At 36.2% G+C, this 20743-nt stretch overlaps 1 protein-coding gene across 4 annotated transcripts in view; it reads right to left on the bottom strand.

Moving 5' to 3' along the window:
* EXOC6 (exocyst complex component 6) overlaps positions 1–20743 on the bottom strand; it is a gene marked incomplete at its 5' end in the record, with an annotated part of 90992 nt that overhangs the window by 18505 nt on the left and 51744 nt on the right. For 2 of the 4 annotated variants that reach the window (XM_080620257.1, XM_080620255.1), the window contains 2 exons: positions 7153–7226; positions 14626–14767. In XM_080620257.1, coding sequence (XP_080476383.1) covers positions 7153–7226; positions 14626–14767 — 216 coding nt within the window. Of the gene's footprint in view, positions 1–7152; positions 7227–14625; positions 14768–20173; positions 20654–20743 lie in introns of those variants that run through there. The other 2 variants (XR_013957107.1, XM_080620256.1) reach the window with 2 other exon arrangements.

Genomic DNA, 20743 nt, shown 5'->3' with positions numbered 1-20743 from the left:
TTTATGTTTGGGTTTGGTTTTTACAGTTTTTTTTGTAGTGCCTGATTTGGCCAACCTCTCCAGTGAAACTTTTAGTAATTTTTATGATTGTAGCATTTAGAAGCTAGAATTCCCCTGCACTGCTCTTAAGAAGTCAAATGTTTCACCTGCACATGACAAATAAGATCAATAAATACCATTTCCCATCTCAGTTCAAAAAATTATAAATTCACCTAACAACCACAAAAAAACACACCCTTTTGTTCAAATAAGGCGTATGTTCTTATGCAAAGGCTGTTACCTGCAGGTCTCTAAGTCAAAATGAGCCACTGTTTAATGAGTTCTGTAATTTCCTAAATAAATAAATTTCTTGTCAGGTCATCTAATTCTTATGTATACCTGGTTCAGTAAGTGGATAACTAAGGGAATTTTATCCCTTAAATGAACTAGCTTAAACAAACAAGAAGAAAATTATTCCTTATTTTTGGTAACTTCCATGGTTTAGGTACCTACAGCATTCTTTATTGTCAATTAGAAGATGGCATTCAGTTTAAGCATTATACCTTTCACCACAGTCTTTTGTGCACAATCTACTATACTTTCCTCTGGAGAAACTGGTACAGTTTTTTGCCATAGATGGAATAGCATATATTGTAGTTAAAAAGCTATATATATATAGTTTTAGTTAAGTAAGATATTGATAGGGCTACTGAAGGGAAGTAACAGCGTTTTGTAGACTGAGTTCTTCAAACCTGTTTTCAGGTATGCTCCGTTATTGTCAGGAAGTGAGTATCTAGAGGAAAATGTAGTATGCTATCAGCATGTTATTTGCACTTTTCTACTGAAAAAGGTGCATTCAGATGTTGAACTGGATATAATCTGTTTTGCACTGAATCTGATGAGTGATTCAATGTCCCAGAGAATACATACACATACATCTAATACCTCTCACGTTCCTGGCAGTAACAAGGTAGGAATACCTACTGCCAGGAAATGACTGACTTGCCATCCTGCTTTGATTCTGCAAATCCTTATTAAGATAGTGTATCCAAAACCATGCTTGTTTTTGACTCTCCACTGATAATTTCTGTGCATTTGTTTCAAAAGCTTCCTAATTCTTACCAGCTGGCAGGTATAAATCCCATCCCAGTAATGAGCTGGCTTGTTTCTGTGTACAGAGCACTGATTGAGATCTTCCTCACAAATATCCATACACACAACTTGTGATCTGAGCCTACCAAGATTATCTACAGGCTTCACAGAATCTAGTTGAAAAGGAGAAATCAAAAGTAAGAGATTCCATTGGGAAATATAAGTACTTAGAAATAAATTGTTATGTTTGTGTGAAGAATTTTCATTTACTTGTAAGAACATAACACTTCGAAAAGACATTGTGTGTCCCCTGCGAGCCAGATAACACACATTTAGCATGCAGTCATACTCAAATAACTTTGCCATTTTGCACACAGGTATGCATATGCATGTTACCCCTGTATGATGCAAATATATGATATGGAGCCTTGAAGTGTCCCTGTTCTGCTCACAGTGTACCTCAAGCCCTCCTTCTGCTTTAGAGCAGAATCAATTTGTGGAGAAGAGAAAGGCTATCAAGAGCATTGCCTTCCTCCCCCAGCAAAGTGAGAATCTATGGTCTGAAATCCAGAGGGGTGCAACTTGTGTTTTGCTGCTGCCTGAAATCTGAGCTCCTTTTCTTTAGCTGAATAAGCAGCATTGCACTGAAAACTAGAGAAGCACAAATCCCATTACATAGCACCCTGAGGCTGGGCTTCATGTTACAGATGTAACATGCCCCTCTGCTTGTTCAGAGAAGCTGGGGAGTGCATGGAGAGGGGAATGGGATCAGTAAGCATTGTGAAAGAGCCTCTGTGAAGATGAAAGTCTCAACAACCATTTCCCTCAGGAAGCAAAAGATGAAATATTCTATACTACTCGCTAATTAAAAATTCAAACTGTTGCCTTATGAAAGAGAGGCTTACTTTTATCTTGAAACTCTGAAGTTTTTAAGACTTACTCCTAAACAAACTGTTAGGGATTTTTCCATCTTGGAAAAGTCTCATATTTTTTCAGCCTAAGATTCTTCTCTGGAGTAGAGGCTAGGGGTGAATGTACCTTACTAATTTCAAAGCCTAGGCAGTGTGTGGGCTGGCAGTCTGTGAAGGAAGCCACAGCACACGGTCAGGGCCTTACATCTCCAAGAATAATGGGGGATAGGTTCGGCAGCAGCCTGCAACTTATTCTCTGAGGTCTATTGAAGGGCTCAAGAGCATTCTCCACAGGAAACACAGGTGGTGAGAGCTTCAGCATGCTGTATGTTGGGGGAATCAGAGACAAGCCAGAGCTGAAACGCATTTATTACCACAGGAAATGAATTCAAATTAAACACTGCAAACAAAATAGTGGGGAAGACTGAGCTGTCAGCCTGCCTTTAGTGGCAGACAATCCCATGGCTGGGATTGAAGCTCAGTGATCTGTTACACAGTTCCTACCTACAACGAGTTACTTCTGAGTTTACCAGGACAGTATCAACTCTCAGTGATGAAAGAGAAGCAAAGAAGAAAGAGATGGAGTATATTATGTACTAGTATGAATTTTCCCCTTCAAATAAACTTACCCCTGTTTTATGCAGCACTAGAGCTCAGAAATTTAGCAATATTTCTCACCAACAACACACCAGAAAAATGTATCAGAAAGCAAATGGACAAGCAACCCAAGAAACTATCGGTATAATCTCCATTATGCTTTGGAATCAGACAAAAATGTATTATACTCTTCAATATCAGGTATTAATATTTGGAAGGAATAACTATTGTGTATCACCAATAACTTGAGCTCATAGAAGTGCTTATCTATGTACTTATTTACACACATCATAAACAAAAGTCTGACAAAAATATATTTTCTAATGTTTCCATGGTACATTATTAATCACACTGATCACATTATGACTTTATGTCTAATTCATCCCTAACGTTAGCAAAATGTTAACAGAAACCACTGAAATCATCAAGAATTTTCTCCCATACGTACTCAGAATTTAGGGATCTTGTCATTCACAGCCCCTGGTCTCCCAAACTGGGGGACACTATTATCAACTTGTAAGCTCTGTGTTACCATGTGGTGGAGATAGTTGCTTGGGTTACCAACAGCATATGATTATGTTCACTTGAGACACCTGCGCCTGTTGCAGGACCAACACTGACAGCAACTGGAAGATTGTAACAACATGCACTTAAGTGCCAAAAAACCACAGATGAGACATAGTTCTCCTCACCCGTGGTAAAATAAGGCAATTCCACAACTGTCAAGCTAGCTGAGATCAGACAATAGAGGAAGACGATCTGTTTGAATCTGAAGTAGTGCTCATGGCAGAGAAACACTAGAAAAAACTTGTGAAGTCAAAAGTGAAAAAAAGCCATGCTGCATCTGCATCTTAGGTTATAACTCTGCAGACAATTTTCATTTTCAAGAAAAGGCATTTGTTACCATTCATTTGGTTAAGAATCAAGTAATTTGCTCTAGGACAGCAACTGTTGACCTCTCAGGCTACCACAAGGTTATCGGTCCTGACTGCAACGTACTACACTGTCTCTCCAAAGAGTAAGGCACAAATTGTAAGATTTAGGCCTTTTCCTCACAGTATTTTACTGTCCTGTACATCCAAGAAACTGCCTCACATTTCAGAACTGTAACCCTAGTCTTTAGGCAGTAAAGAACAGATCACAACCAGGACAAAACTTATTCATGTTGTAGGCTGAGCTTCCTCAGAGACTAATTTTAGTAGGACAAACTAAGACCTGTTTACTTTAGAAGGTTAATTCCAATCAACCTAGGGTCTGAATTGGCAGAAAAATCTCCAGTTTATTCCACCTCATTTTGGGCCACTGCACAATTTACCCAGGTTCCCTATATAGATAGTAACAAAAAATTATCTTCAGAGAGTGATGCAAGTTGCAGGAGAGCTGGGTCATCTTCACAAGATGCCAGAGACCAGTCTCTTTAGTGCAGCACATGACACTTTGATAACCACCTTGCTGAGGTGGCCTGACCCTCAGTGACTTTAAGCGGGGTGAAAGCATGCACTCAGGTCATACACTAAGACAAGTGGCATGAGGCATGACACAATTATTGCAGCTGTGCAGAACCATGAATCTATTCCAATTTTCTTTACAGCTGCTTGCTGCTTTAGAAGCTGCTAAGCCATTTGGAGCTGCAAGTTTCTAGATGATCAAGGCCATGTGATTCTCTATCAGTATACATTATACATTACATGTGATTAGCCCACCACACCAAGTCACCACTGTAAGATGCTGAGATACTATGGTTATGGGAACAGCACAAAAATCTTTATTGGCTAGAGTTTCTAGAGATTACTAAGATCTTTAAGGAGCATGTTAAGTATGACCAGAGCTTAAGAGGGGATAGTATAATGAGAAGGAGGTGGCTTGTTAAAGGGGACATTGGTAAGTGCCTGTCACTTTGTGATTTCCTGGCCTCTTAGAGCTTCCTACTCCTAACTACTGTTCTTTTCTTAGAAGCAAGTCTTTCTCATGCCAGCTGTTTCTCTTTCTCTTTGCTCTTCTATGTCTGTGGAAGGAAGAAGGATAGAAGTGGGCTTGCTGGGGACAACATGCTGTCCATACATTGTCTTCAGAGAAAGACAGGATCAGGAACTGTTAGGATGAAAATACCTATGGCAATTCTTTTCAAAGCTGCTCCTCCCCCCATGGTAATCATCCAAGTGTAGCTCTTCCCTCTCTGTTTTCCAAGCTGGCTCCTTGTAAGTGACTTTACTTCTTTAGTAAAATGTGCTACAATATTCTACTACCCAATCCTCATTAATCTTACACATTGCCCTAATACAACACAGAGTAAGCTGTTGTTGAGATAACTGGCTTCCATTAGCAACCATGTGATTGGCAGGACGATAAAGTCTTTTCCCTTGCAGGTCAGCTGCTTTTTAAGAAGAGGGCAATCCTGCTGATCCATCTTTTAGCTACAGTCTCTCACTGAGTCCCAAATCTCCTGCCTTTTAGCTTTGATACGGTTCAAGCTTTCCCCCTTGTATCAGCCCCTACCTGTCATCAGCTCCTCTGTACCAAACAGGCAATATCAGGAGTCTGACCTCAGGGCACAGTCCGGGTGGGCAGGTAAAACCTGACCACTGGACCTACTTCCTTATCTTTCATATCCTGCAATTCACAAAGAAGTATCAAATTCAAACTAAAGAACAGAAGCATGACCTTTTATAAGAACTTTCTGAAAAAGGCTCTGTTGCCTTTCTAAGTATTCTTGAAAAGAACTGTCATTCACCCTATTAAGATAGAAATGGATCACAAATAAGGAAGAGAGGGAAAACGCTGCAAATCCGTACGAAATTGTAATTTTTTTTAATGTGTGCTTGCAATACCTTTTGGTGAGGCACACAAAAATATAGTAAAAACCAAAACAAATGTACTAGAATTATTCTATATCTATAAGCTCCAGTTGCAACCCAATAAAGACAGTTGCCCAGACTTTCACTGTTTATAAAGTATCTGAAATTGATTAGATTCCCACAGTATACAGAGCATCCTCTATAAAGAGTTACTTGCACCAAGAAAATTCTACACATAAGTTGCTAACATAAACTGAGAGCTATCATAAGCAACATAACCCCTATTTATGTGACATGCTTGATAGTTGATGCTTAAAAAATAAAAAAAAAATCTTATCTACTTCCTGTAGCAAGCATATACACAGCCTCTCCTCCTGCATAGCTGGAAATCACATTTTTCCTTGAAACAAACATAGGCTATGCAAGGATTTACACCACTTAGGTGGATGACAGAAATGGTGCCAAAATCTCTCAACATCCTTTCACCTCAACTAAACTGACTTAGCACAAATTGGAAGATGTTTAGTCACTTCTAACATTGATAATAAAAGAGGAATAAAAAAGAATCCAGAAGAGGAAGGCTGCTAGTCAAGGCAAGACTTGCGGTATTTGAAGTCTGGCAGAGTACATCTTTACATGTTGAATTCTAGAACTCTAACATACAAGTATCACATGAACAAATCCTATGGCCACAATCCTATATCCTCCTTGCATAGCCCACGCTTATCCCATTGTGGATATTGTTCATCATTATATTACTGTGAGCATATAACAGACAACTCCACCTTCTAACATTTTTATTTAAAAAGACACTTTAATGAAATCTGTCTAACTATTAGGAGAAACTGGAATGCTTTTGCCTCAGGAATTTTCCCTTCTGAAATGCCTTTTCATAGTCTTGCTGTGAAAAACCTACTAAGTTATTAAAAGCAAAAATATTCTTATTATATAGATAATTTTGTATGGAATTATTTCTACATTTCTCTTCTGATGACTTTGACAGGCTCATAATGGTGCTGAAAAATATCACTAACATCTGCAGAAAGCTAAAGACCCTCCATGTGTAGTTTATGATTCATTTCACTATTTAAATGACACTTATGCTCACAACCTTGTGAGATAATAGATCCTTTCTAAAAGCTTATTTCAAATATGAAAGGGTTTGAAAATGAATTTTTATGGGTGGATATAGTGTCAGAATTTAGAGAGCAGGGAATAGAAATAACTATGTGAAATTAAGATAAATAGGTTTAGTCTGGAAAAACCTTCCTTTTGGTAAGTACCATGGAAAAGTGTTTCCAGTATTAAAGGAATTTAAAATTAATTTTTATATAAAGATCAGCCAGCTGTTTTCTAATAGTTTAGAAGAATTCTATGTAACAAATTAAGAAAAGGAAATGCTAAATAATACTATGCCTGATTTTGCTCTCCAGGGAGTAGTTTTGTAGACAGAAGCAAATGCTCAGAGTGGAAACAGGCCAGCATGTTACATGTGCAACATGGCACACAGGATCTTTACAAAATTGTCAAGGCCAAAATTTTATCTTACATACATGTAAGAGTACCACCAGTAGCACAGTGCCCCCTAACAACACACTGGAGAAAGAGTTCTATGCTAAATTACAGGGAATAGTGCCGCTAATAACAATTCAAATAACCACTTCTCAAAACTAATTACATGGGAATGCAAAACCATGAAAGGTTCTTGAATGTAATAACTTCAGCATTGGTCAAAAGGGGAAATTAGCAGGATAAAAAAACAACAACTAGTGTCTTACTTGTCTGAGGTCGATGAAAGCTAACTGCAGGGTGTCTCCCTGGAATCCCGGCACAGGCTCAGAACTAGCAAACACTGCAAAGAAAGGTTAAAAATATTACAGAGGTAGATTAAAAAAAAAAATCTATCAGGAAATCAAGCTCTATGCAATATAAATGCTAACTAGCATTAAAATAAAACTAGTTTAATAGAAACAGATTAGAATAATGGAAACATAGCATAAACTAATAACTCACAGTGATTAAACCCAGCCAAACCAACATACAACTTTTCCATCATTTTTCCAATACTCCCCAAGAATAATAGCTTTAGGAGTATTATTAGGAATTTTGCTTAAAGTTCTAACTCAGTAGTATTGCTACAACCGAAGAAACCAACATCTTTTATTTTGGCCTGGGGTAAATGATTACTGAAGAATTTCAAAATAATACCAATTCAATGGCTGTCAACATATTTTCAAACATCTGCTTTTGTTACAGCATCCGCACTATAAAATCCCACCTCTGGCCAAACAGCAATAAAAGACAAACACTAAGGTGGGAGTTTGTTTAATGTGCAGACAACAGGTAGAAAGCTCTACATGCCAAAGTCAGAGCAGAGCTGAAATGTCTGTTCATGCCTTTTAGCCAGCTTATTGATAATGAACTTCTGCTCTTTTTGAACCCAAAAATATCCTGCAAAATTGGAAGGCAATACTATGCTAAAAATACAAAAAATGGTAACACTTATGTTAATGAAAAAGGATAGCTGTTCGTTTAAATTAGGAAATCATTGATAATTGTCAAACTTAAAAAAAAATAGTTTTTGTCTTTCTTCTCCAAGTCACATATTAATAACAAAGACACTTGCAGAAACACCCACTGCCTCACATCCCCACAGATTCAGTGCTCAACTCTACTCTGCCGCAAGGACTCCTACTCATATTCAAAAGTAATATGAAATCCTTAATAGTTTGGGTTTGATTGTTTGGTTTTGGGGTTTTTTGTTGGCTTTGGTTTTTTGGTTTGGTTTTTTTTTCTTTTTTTTAATGGTTAGTTAGAAAATTTGGACCATTGAGTGGAAGTAACACCCAGAAAGATACTGGTGTCTGAGCCAACATGACAGTAAAATAATGGGCTTAGTCATTTACTTCTAAATGTATGCTTTCAACTTAAAGGAATCTAATGAATTCAAATAGACTACCCAAGAGTCTAAAAATTATTATACGGAATGCAACTCTAAATGAAAATAAAGATTCTTATGTAAGTGGTACAAGAATCTACTAAGACCATCTCAGAATATCTATGGTAGCTTAGTAATAGATTAATATAATATCAGAGTAACAGTTATACCAGTAGAGGCAGAATTTATTACTTGTATTATGGTAATGCAAAAGAGAAAACAGTCTGTACAACTACCAGCCTACAGAAGAACAAAAGATCTCCAGGCCTATAAAAGCACCATTCTGAATGCCCTAGGCTAAAGGGTTGGGTGTCTTCATGGCTCTCTTCTGCAGATATTTCATGGCCACTGGGATCACCCTTTCTTCATAGACAGACAGGCTGTGATGGTGGCCCCCTTGGTCAGTCAAACATGTTATTTAAAATAGGAATACCAAGCCCAGCCTCAGGGTGCTATGTAATGGGATTTGTGCTTCTCTAGTTTTCAGTGCAATGCTGCATGAATTCTTAGCAATGCCCCATATCAAACAGCTAAAGAGAGATGCATGGGTTGTAAGCTGTGGCAGCACACCAGTAAGGAGAATAAGCGTGATGGTCAGAAGGTTTTTTTTCCACATCCCCTAAATGAGGAAGGAGAACCTATACTATTCTTGAAAGATAAGGCTTATCTGTATCTGATCCTGTATAACTGTATACACTGAGACCTGCTTCTCTCACTAGAATCCAGCTCCTCCGCCATGATAGCACTGGGAGAAGGAAGCTCTACAGCAAAGGAATGGCTTCAGAACTGAAAAGCGAATATAACTGAAAAGTGTGACCTGCATCAAAATGTTTCAGTTAGCTGCTGGCACATTATACTTTGGTAGCTACTTTCCTATAGTGGAATACTTCTACCTGCCACAGGACAAATATTTGCATCCTTTCTGCAGCTCGTCAAGCTTTGAATTTGGAATTTGCCTAATAACGCAGTAGGATTTAGTTTGCCTATACAGTACTTACTAGTACCTACTACTACTGCAACTATAGAACAAGAAGCATGTAACCATGACAGAACCAAACTTAATTATTGCATCAGCTTTGTTCTTTTTAACTACAATTTTATGTTATGAATGCATTCACAACACCAGGGACATTCATTAGAGGACAAGCATTTATTCTCACATTTGGGTCATTTTTGACAGGTGACTACGGTAGAATTTGTTTCACTATTACAATTTCATGAGTTCAAAGGGCAAAAAGATAATCTACTTATGGTAACAGTCAGACAGTTCCTCCTCCACCCTCAGTTCAGGGCTTTTAAGTTTTGTTAACAATTTTACAAAGCTAATTAAATATTTTCTACTGCACAGCATTTCAGGAAGATATTATAAGAACAGGATTAACATTCTTAATGTCTTTGTCCTAAGGGTCCTTTTCCAAATAGTAATGAAACATTGTCATGTATACATCTTTTAAAATATTCACCCTCTACATTCATTCTAGGCTTAAAGAGGATTTGGAAGAGTAGGAGGCTGGTTAGTTGGTTGTTTCAATGTGCATAAGAGCATTCAGGAATTTTATAATATATGAGAATGAAATGCAAAGATCACCATTAAACTGTCACATATAGGAGCAAACAACTGGCTGCTTCGCAGTTTGAATTAGGAACTTCAATGTTTTTCAGGAAAATAAGCTGAAAATACACATTACATTAATCTGTTATTCACAAGGCTTTTGTTAACATCTTCTTTCTCCTGCACTTTGCTGATACTATGTAGACTTTTTCTGGGTATATAGAACACGATTTTTGGCACAATGTGTGTCCACTATATATATAACCTCAATCTACTTCCTACAACAGGCAGTTTGGGAATTTACAGGAGGTAGGATCTAATGAATAAAGTATGTAATAATACAAAACCAGGCTGTGAGATAACACATATATGAGAATGGTAAATCTAAATATTGTAAAGATTACTTCAGTCCATTTTCTTTTGAATACTTTGCTTTGATCTTTTCATTACATTTTGTATACAGAGGATATGTGAATTGATGTATATATGTTAATGGATATCTTAAGAAAAAGGCTGTGTCTGCCAAAATAGAATTTAAGACATCTTTAATTGTAAATTGTACTCAATTTCCATGCAGTTCTAGATTTATCAACAGGTCTCTTCATTTTATTCTCTCAAAACCCCATCTTTTAGCCATCATCTGGTTGTGCCTCTCTATTGTCTGGGAATTCAGTACCTGATCCCTGATAAATAGTTTCGCTGCTCAGAGTCCTGACTTCAGATGAAAAGCTAAATTAGGACAGTTTTGCTTCATCCTCATAGCAGTGAATCACAGGCAGGGCAGCAAAGCTACAAATGTATTTTTAAAGGAAGAGCGGCAAATCGGGTGGCGATCTCAGCAGCCGTCAGCCACTTTGCAGCCCTGTTGGATGCTCCAGCTGTTCAAACACGCCTGGAGGGGAGCCTCCCTGAGGGAGCTGCCAGCTGGCCAGGCAGCAGCCCCCAGCCCTGCCCCCAGAGAGGTCTCACTGCTTCCCCTCACTCCCGTGCAGCCATATGTGACTGGCAGATGAAGGATGGTCTCAACTGAGTTAAGTTAACCTGGCTTCCCAGACGGGAGAAAAAGCAGGTAAAGTGAGTGTGCTCCAGAGAAGACTATAGTGCCTTTTCAAGGAAAAATAGTATTTGGGCTCCTCAGATTCTGGCATGCCCACCTGGAGATCACCTTCATGCATGCTCAACAGAGAGCACTTGGGTCAAGACCTCTCTTGCTCTTGGATACTACAGTTCTCCACACAGTGGGTGAAAAAGCAAGGGCTGGCAGGAAGCCCTACTAGACCTATTTAGCAAGGTACATTGCATCCTACTTTGCACTAATTCTTTCCTATCCCACGCTCACTAATAGGCAGGACCCAAAACCTCTTCATCCCTGCACAGATTCATGTCTGGGTGAAGAAGGATGCCCACTCAACCATACCTCCTTCTGCCAATTAATCCTGTTTCGCAATTCAGCTATGTTAAAACCCATAAATGATGAATATTACTTGTAACTCTTCCATCAATTAAGAATTTCTGACGAGTTCTAATTCCTTGATAAAAAGCTGGTATAACGTACCTAGATTTGGATGGTATAAATTACAAAATATGTAGAAAAAGTAGAGAAATACTTCAATTAGAAGAGGACAAACTGAAATCAAACTGAAAGCTTTTGGACTTTCTGGAAAGAAAACAAAAAACTTATAGAAGCAGAGAAAAAAGACAGTAACTTGGTTTGTTTTGTTGTTTGGGTTGGTTTTTTATTAATAAATCACCAGAGAAGACCACTTCATACTATTACTGTTCTTGAGCAAAAGCAAAGAAAAAGCAGCTGCTTCCAGACTTTCTGCTCTGTTTTGCACAGAAATGCAGTGCAGGATGAAATCCCAGCATTCAACACAAGATCATCTCCTTCCCTTCCACCTTCCTTTCTTGGAAGTTCGCTTACTATTCTACCTGTTTGCTGTGACTATGAACCTCAGCAATTGCCGATTTTAACATATCACTGCTCATTAACAAATGTTGGGTTGTTGGCTGGACTGCTGATTACTTTTTAATGGAGAAGAAAAAAAAAAAGCTGACAAGTAATCACATTTTCCTGCTTTCACTTAGATCTCTTCATATTATAAAGGATAAAAATGCAATGTTAAAGATCAGAATAAATACCTAGAATATTGCCAAGATTTAAAAAAACCACACATATCTGACATACTGTAACATGTTTTACACATACCTTATCTCACATAACTTCTTAGTTCAAAATCCATCTGAGTATACTCCACTGTATCTATAAGTAAAATGCCAAATCCATGTATACAATACAGTAGGAAACTACCCAGCAGTTGAGAATTATTCGCACACTCTAAGCACTAATTGAAATGTCACTGTCATATCCATTAGTCTCAAAGTGCCAAAGAATAAAGCTAGGGGAGAGTGATGAACAAGAACATAAATCACAGGCACACAGTGAGGCCTCAAATGTGCCGCCTGTGATGGACCTTATGAATGAAACCACAACAGCAAAGAAGTCTGAGCAAAATCTTGCATCGATCCCTTATTCCACAGATTGTAAGATATTACGTGTTGCAACATACTATTATGACAAGCTTCCATAATTATCTTTAAGCTACTCAAAGGATTTCTGTGCAAAAAACCAAATTTTTTTCTAACATGCTTTAAACGCTTTGCAGAAAGGAAGAATTAAAGTTTGTTGTATTTGCATCTATACAACCCACACCAGATGTTTTGCCATGGTGGAAAGAATACATTTTTCAGTCTTTAAGTTACTAGCTTTTTGAAACTTTCTCATTTTGGCTGAAGGTTTTCCATGTCCTCAATATGCTCAATATAACTGCTACATATAACAAAACATGCTGTCTCAAGGATATATTTAAATCTTAAAACAATGAAACATTATCACATTAGATTAGCTAAAACTCTCCTAAGATTTCTTCACTGATTGAAGTTTCCACTGTGCAGCAACAAAAGATGGTAGAAAGAGCAGTAATAGATATGAGAATGGTATACTACAGGCAAAGGCTGAAAAGAAAAAGATCTGAAAGCAACTCAGAGACCAGACAACAGACAGACTTTATGGGACTTGTCACTACTTTGCTGTGTTCATACTGTGAAAGCCACCTGCAAGGCATACGTTTTATCCCCTGTACTGCTAGAAATCCCCAAGTGAAACGGTGAACTGCTTAATCTATACAGTGTAGTGAAGTACTGCACTGTTCACAGATGATATTTTAAATACAAGTAACAGAATAACATGGTAGTGGGCAATCATTTTTCACTGCTACACTATTTAGGCAGATGACTCTTTAGTGGGTGCACCAATTCTGCTCATCTAGATGAATGATTATGGTGTCAATACTACAAATACTATGGATTTTCTGTTTTCACAACTAGGATCTTTTTTACATCTAGAAAACTACACAAACGCACATACCTCTACCCCTACTCACCTTCCTGAAAAGAACACCACTAAATTTGCAACATCAAGTGTACTAAAAGTAAAAAAAAAAAAAAAAAAAAAAGGAAAATAAAAAATCAAACCATTATCTCTTTGGCCAATTTCTGCAATCACAACACAGACTTTAATGTCATGGTCACATATTTTTTCAATTGGACCCTGATAATCCCATCAATTTATTTCACACACAGAAAAGCCTTAAGGCTGTGCAATGAAGAACTGTCAGAATGATGTTACAGTTTATCTGGAATGTAATAAATGAGGCAGGAGAAGGAAAGATAAGCATATGGTTAAAATGTAAAAAATGCCCCTTAACTCTGTCCCTGGACTCCCACAAGAACCTTTTGTGATAGCAAACAGATTGCTTAAAATCAAATTTAATTTCCCATAGATGGCTGCTATTTAAGTAGCCAATTTTTTCACGTGTCCAAACTAAAAACCTCAGGATGTGACTTGCAGAACTCCCCTATTTTACAGTTGTTACCAAAACTATTGAGATCCATGCTTCAAACATGTAAGAGGAAAGATACTTTGAAAAAGAGAGCATAAGTATTGAAAAAAACATGCATTGAAAAAAATGCTAGCGAGCCTTTTCATTATATCTCAGCCATCAACTATAAAACCAGGCCTAAAACCTGTTCATAACACAATGACATTACGGAAGTAATTTCCTTCATACAGATTAACAGCTCATCCTCAGCAGTGACCTTCATGCAAAACACTGAGGAAAGTAATCTTGCCTTCAGTGCTGGATTGAACCAGTTTTATAAAATAATTCTGATGCCATGTATTGAACAGTAAGAATAAAAGAACATCTGATGTTTATTAAATCAGTACTATTATTCTGGAGTGTGAGTAAGGCAGTAATAGTTCTAGGAGGGAGGAAAACCTATGCAACAGCACATTTGAAATTTGTGTCATCATAAATAAACTCAAGAAGGAAAATTCAAATTTCACAGACATTTGATCTTTTTTTCCTCAGCTATAACCCCATAATATTTATGTGGTGCTTTTGGGCAATTTTGTACTATTGTCTTTTTCGTAGATATAGCAATTATGATCCCATTAACAGTAACAACAGATGCATGTCTCAATCAGATACTTGAGTTAAAAAAGGTTTCATAAAAAATTTCCCAGAAATGTTAACATACTGACTCAGAAATACATTTACAAGAATATGGTTTTTTCTTTTTTTTTAAGGGCAAAGCTTTAGCAGATTATGGAAAAAAGATCTGTATGTGACTTACATTAAATAACTTTTTTGCAGTGTTAAGACAGATATAAATAGGAATTCTGGAACATCTACTTACATTCACACTGTATCACATCTAAATTAAACTGCTGAATTGCTCCCATGCTTATTTGTTTTAATTCATTGTCCAGTAGCATCTGCATTAGGGATGTTGAAAGATGCTGGCAAGCTGACATGCAAGCTGTCTGGGCCACTTTTCCCTAGTAGAAAGAGCAACAAATTTTAAGATAGAAATAAATTATACATCACTACAGAACTGTTTATCTGGTTTGATTTTAATACACACTGAAGCGTTAATGATGTAGGGCTTAGATTAGAAGGAGAAGGATCATACTTGCTATTATTTCTTTAATCTGTTTGCTTTGTTTCTGTTAAATCAAACAGAGATCTAAATTAAATATATGGTATAGCAACAATTGATATTTCTTCCAGAAATCCAATTGTCTTCATGAATACAAGGACATTTTTAAAATAATAACAATATAAATATGAACAGTTTCGTGGATTTATTTTAATTTTTTTCACCCAAACAATGAAAGTAAGAATGTAATGCAAATAAACATGCTGCATATATTTAACAATAGCCAGAAAAATAAACCCAAACTTTCTATAAATAAAAATCACTGCTTTCAGTTAGGCCATTTTTCATAATAGCATGTGCTAATTATTGGCACTTTAATTGCTTGAATTCCATCTCAAACTTCTTGCCAAAGTTTTACAAATATTCATGGTTATCCATCATCTTTTCAGGTGCTTAATAAGTGCTGCCAGTAATCAGCTACTGGCAAAATGAGATGTAGCCCTCTGCTGTACAAAGTAGAAATCATTTTCCAAACATAGCCTAATTAGTAACATTTCTCTTTACAATGTATATGTAATTGAGACAAATCATTTTCCAAACATGAGACCAAAAAGCAAAGCACAAAATCAGACTTTAATCTGATAAAATATTAAAAATTAAAAAATAAAAGAAAAGGTGAAAGATATGAAAATTCTAAATTAAAATTAAGAACATCCATTAAGACTAGATAACCAATCTATTCACCATTCTATCCATAGCACTGCAGTCTTTTAGAGCAGAGTGATCTTGGCTTTCAAATGTGAATTATATGATCTTTGTAGCTTAATGTATTGAAACTATGCTTTTCAACCAATATCTAAGTTACAATTGTATTAAAACAAAAACAACTATTAACATGCTTACACGAAAGAAATCATAATTATATAATAAATCTACTAGGGTACACACCACTATTGTTTTACTTATACCCATCAATAAAGCAATGACACCCATTTCTCTAAAGCAATGGTTCTTCAGCTGTTTTCTGCAAAGTTAGGTTGATCAATTCATTGTTGACTCACAGAAACATATACAAGCAACGAAAAATGGTAAGGATAGACCGCTTTGATCTATCCAGTTCACTGTTCCCAAGAGTTTGGAAAGTTCTGCTCCAACATCTGTATAGCCAGACCTTGTCCTTAATAAGACAATTTGCTCATGTCATTTGAATTTTCATGTATATATATAACTGAAAGCAAATTTGGCCCTAAATATTTTTAACTTTAAAAATTCATTCTTTGTTACAACATAATTAAAATGTAGACAACACAATGGAAAGCATTCACTCTCCTCACATGTCACACTGAAACATTAAATGGCTTTTGCTAATACCTCGTCAGCATTAAGACACCTTAAACAGTTAGGAGCTTTATATCTAAAATGAGATGTCAGGTTTTTAATTGAAAATCTCAGAAAAGCAAATAACATTTTTTACCTAAACAGATGAACTGACAACGAGGAATGTATGAAACAATGCAAGAACAGCATGCTTAAAAGTCTCCCAAACCCAATGGTAATTACACTGGGAGACATGCAGCTCTATTCCCCAAGCAGAACAATATCAATATGAATGGGAAAAAAAAAAAAAAGAGGAAAAAAAAGGGGGAAAAGGAAGGAAAAAAGAAAGTGAGAAGGGGAATCAATGGGCCACACTTCATTTAATTACAGTGTAGTAGGTTTGAAATACTTAATGGAAATGACATTTTGATTTAATGGAACAACTAGTGCATCTCTGTTTAATGTACTTCTCCATCAAATCAGCTCCATGTCCTATTTATGCTGCCACTATAATGTAATAAAGTACAACCAGATTAATAGGCTGTCAAGAAAAAATTTAACATTTAATTTATTTTACATGTAAATAATGTGTACTCCTATAATACTTTAAATAAAAGACATAATTTTATATTTCTAACAAGCATCTGTAGTTAATTGTTGCAGTCTGGCAAATATCAATAATACTGGAGCACAAGATAATGGTTACAATGCAGAAATGACATGGTAAAAGCCACTTGGACTTTTAGTATCACTACATGTGTGTTTAATGTTTATTTTTAAATTTCATTAAATGGAAACATCCTAATATTTAAATTATTTCCAACTATGTAACTTGAACTACAGGCTTATTGTTCACATGACACATCAACGAATAACAGTTTATACTTCCTCAATACACTCAGTTCTCTTAAAACTAGAGAAAAAACAAACCTACATATATCAATCAAAATGCTGAATTTTAACTGAGAGAAATGTGAACTTTACTGTTATCCTCTTCAAAATACAGTGCTTCCCAGTTCAAAATACATTTGATGTACAATATTCAGAAATAAATTAAACTCAAATTCATGTTTGACAAATGTGAGGTATAATTAAACATCAATCTCCAAAATTCCACCATCCACCAATTAATCGTTTGCTATTTTTTCATAAAACATTTTGAAGAGGAAATTTAAGGGGTCATGAACTTAGCAGTAAAACTATTTTTCCAGAATTAAACAAATTTCTGTTATTTTTAAAACATTCATAATGTTTATTATTTGTCAGGTTTGGGTGTTTGTTGTTTTCCTTTTTAAATTACTATTATTCTTTTCTAGTAAGGTGGCTGTGGTTATTGTATCTAGCAAATAAATACTTATATTCAATAGCATGCAAATATCCAGCAGGCTTCTCGCAGTCACTCCAGTTGCCTCCCATTTGGAGACACTTACTATTATCTCTGCTTTGCCCATGCTAATTGGTGCTATCTACAAAACCTATTCTTCCACTCAACCAATGTAAAGTTTAGGAAACAAGGACCCTATTCTATAAGCAAAACCACCTGCTAACAGTGTTAAAGGCAACTGTTTTTTCACCCAGCCTTTACATTTTGCTGAAATACAAGTTTGTAAAAAGAGAAAACCCTCAGACAAACTTCTTATATTTCAAAGGAGCTTGTAAAGAGAATCTGCTGACATATTAAATCCTTTTTTATAGGACCCAAAAGCTTTTCTCCTAAGAACAATTGCAGTAAAGAGACATTTGGCTCCTAGGAAATTCCCAGAGGGTCAGCCATATGCATCCTTCCATGGCACCTTCGCAATACTCCTTTCTAAGACTCATGCTAGCTGTCCCAAAAGCAGTTTTCATCATTCACTGTGGTGTCAGTCAATATGATTTATGGACTGCATTCAACAAAGTCAAAGCATATAGAATGAGAAATATGACTACAATCTGCTAATTTGTTTTGTATTGAGCTACTTAGGAGTCAAAGACCTGATGTCAGGCTGAGACCAGCAACACAATTAACCAACCAGTGACAGATTCATCCATCCTCCCTGCCAGGTTGTGCCAATCAAAGACAGCATGAAGCGACATTTGGAGGAATCAGTAAGAAAACCCATTCTTTAAGTAGCCCGTGGAGGCTGTTGATTGACAGCTTTTAAATATAGCTGCAGAAAACCACCACCCCTTCACCCTCACTGCAAGCTGTGAAATTAGGGTTTTGCTGCCAATCATGGAAACAATAAAATAACACAAACTGCCATCCTCAGCATAAAAGGAAATAGCAAAACTTATGTTAAACCTAAGAAGCTGAGGAATTCATTTAACAATATGAAATGACATAATGAAAAAATTTCTAAAATTTCAAAGAAACTAAACATACAGATTTTATTAGTCAGAGTAACTAAAGCATTATATTACTTAACATCAAGACTAAAATCCAATTTTTGAATTATTGTTAATATACAAGTATAGTAAAAAACAATAATGGAATTTTTAAGAATCAATTCTACTTCCAGTCTCTGCCCCAAGTTCTACTGAAATAATAAAGAACACCTACTTGAAAGTAAGTTGTTCAATACTAACTTTATATTGACAAAGTATGTCAAGAATAAAAGTTCAGCTAAGTCTAAACTTGGATTAAAAACACTTACATACACACCCTTTATAATTTCAATTTAACTGATCTGAAAATAAAAGGTAAAATTTTTTTTCAACTGTTCAAAATAAAAGCTAAAAAATGCAGATATTTAATAACAAATTTGATCACCCAACTGATTTTATGAGATTAATGGTTGTATAATGAAATTTCAATTTGCTTTTTGATTCAAAATATCTAATGGAACTATAAACTGCAATATGAAATTAAAAGGCGATGTAAAAAAAACCTGAAAACAGAAATAATCTTAAAGACTAAATTCTTGTGACTTTTTAGAAAAGAGAACCGTTAATAACTGCATGACTCTCAAATTATAACCTCCCAAAAGGAATGTAGCCTCTGTGCTCTGCATTGCTGAAATTCTGCTAGTGCTTGGTTGTGACATAACCAGCACACTGATACCTATTCTACATTAACAGGAAGTATTTCCACACAAAACAATCAATATTCAGTGTTCAAAACACCTATTAGCCTGACAGCTCAACATCAGGCTGAGTATCCAAATCATAGAAATGTTCACTGGAGTAAACATCAATGTCACCTAGTCCAACCTCCTACCCAAGTGCGACTGTTACAACACAAGTTCAGGTCCACTGTCCCTTATTCTGGCTGAGCCTCCAAAACAGCCGAGGGGAATTCAACAGCTTCACTGGGTAATCTTCTCCACCACCACAGTACTCTCTTTTTGCAAACTTTTTTCTTAATGTCAAAGCCTCATCTCACAAGCTTCTACCTGTGACCACAGTCACATGTGGATTTGTCTGTCCTACCAGGAAGAGTTTGGGTCCATCACCTTTGTATCTGTTCTTTAAGAAGTTGTAGGCTGCCACTGGATCTCCCTCTCCTCACCCTTCTTTTTAACAGACTAAATAATCCACCTCCCTAAACCTTCACTTGTAACTCATGTGCTCCAGGGTTCTAACAACTTAGAAGCCCACTGTAGATCCTCTTTCCAGATTCACAGAGCTACTAGTCAGCCAACTGTTTTTCAGATTACAGCAATGAACAGGGTTATTCACATACTGTGTACTTTAAATGACGTACAATTTGTTCACTTAAACAGTGAACATCACAGTATACATTTGTTGCTGTACACTGATTAAGTGAACAAGATTCTACCATATAATAAGAAAAAATACCAAAAGTTCAGAAATTCAGTATTCAGAAACACTCTTAACAGAATAATATTAATTTCAAGACTTTCATTATCATGGAAATGTTTACGCCAAATCAAAATAAACTCTTCATAAAAAAATTGATGACCTGAAAATAATCAGGGCACAAAAGAATTCTTAAATGCAATTCATCATCTAAGAAAAAATTATAAAAATTGAGTACACACATTCCCTTAGCCCCAGACAGATGCAGCAGAGAAATGATGGAACTTTCACTGATTCTTTATTCTATCACTTTACCCTTATTCTGTATGCAGGTCTTATAGCTGCATTTTGATACCTGACCTTTCTTGCAAAAGGCCTCCTAGTCTTTTCTAAATTATCTCATTTGGGATGCAAGGCACACCACACCAACCTTCTGCAAGATTTTTAGGGCTCCTGCTGTTCCAGTGTATGAAACCCCAATGTTAGTCCTTAACTTGATCCCTGCATTCAACCACACAAGGTATGCAGTAAGTCATCAGCAAAAGAGAAGGATCTTTTTATTAAATGATTAAAAATTGAAGCAATAAGCCTGCAGGCAGTTCATAGTTTTTCAGTTCACATGCTTTTTCTTCATCTTGCATCTACTTACCGACATAGCTGCATGGTCATTGTTGTTATTCTGAGAAGGAAACCAGTAAGGCAATCAAAACAAAAAAATTAAGATGTACTGTCAACATCAAAAAAAAAAAAAAAAAAAAGAATAAAAAATTGGTAGCAATAAAAGGTAATAAAAAACTTCCAAAAAGAACAATTACAG

Source organism: Psittacula echo (assembly GCF_963264785.1).
Source record: "Psittacula echo genome assembly, chromosome: 6".
NCBI classification, from domain to species: domain Eukaryota; kingdom Metazoa; phylum Chordata; class Aves; order Psittaciformes; family Psittacidae; genus Psittacula; species Psittacula echo.
This window is presented reverse-complemented; position numbering and strand designations above follow the sequence as displayed.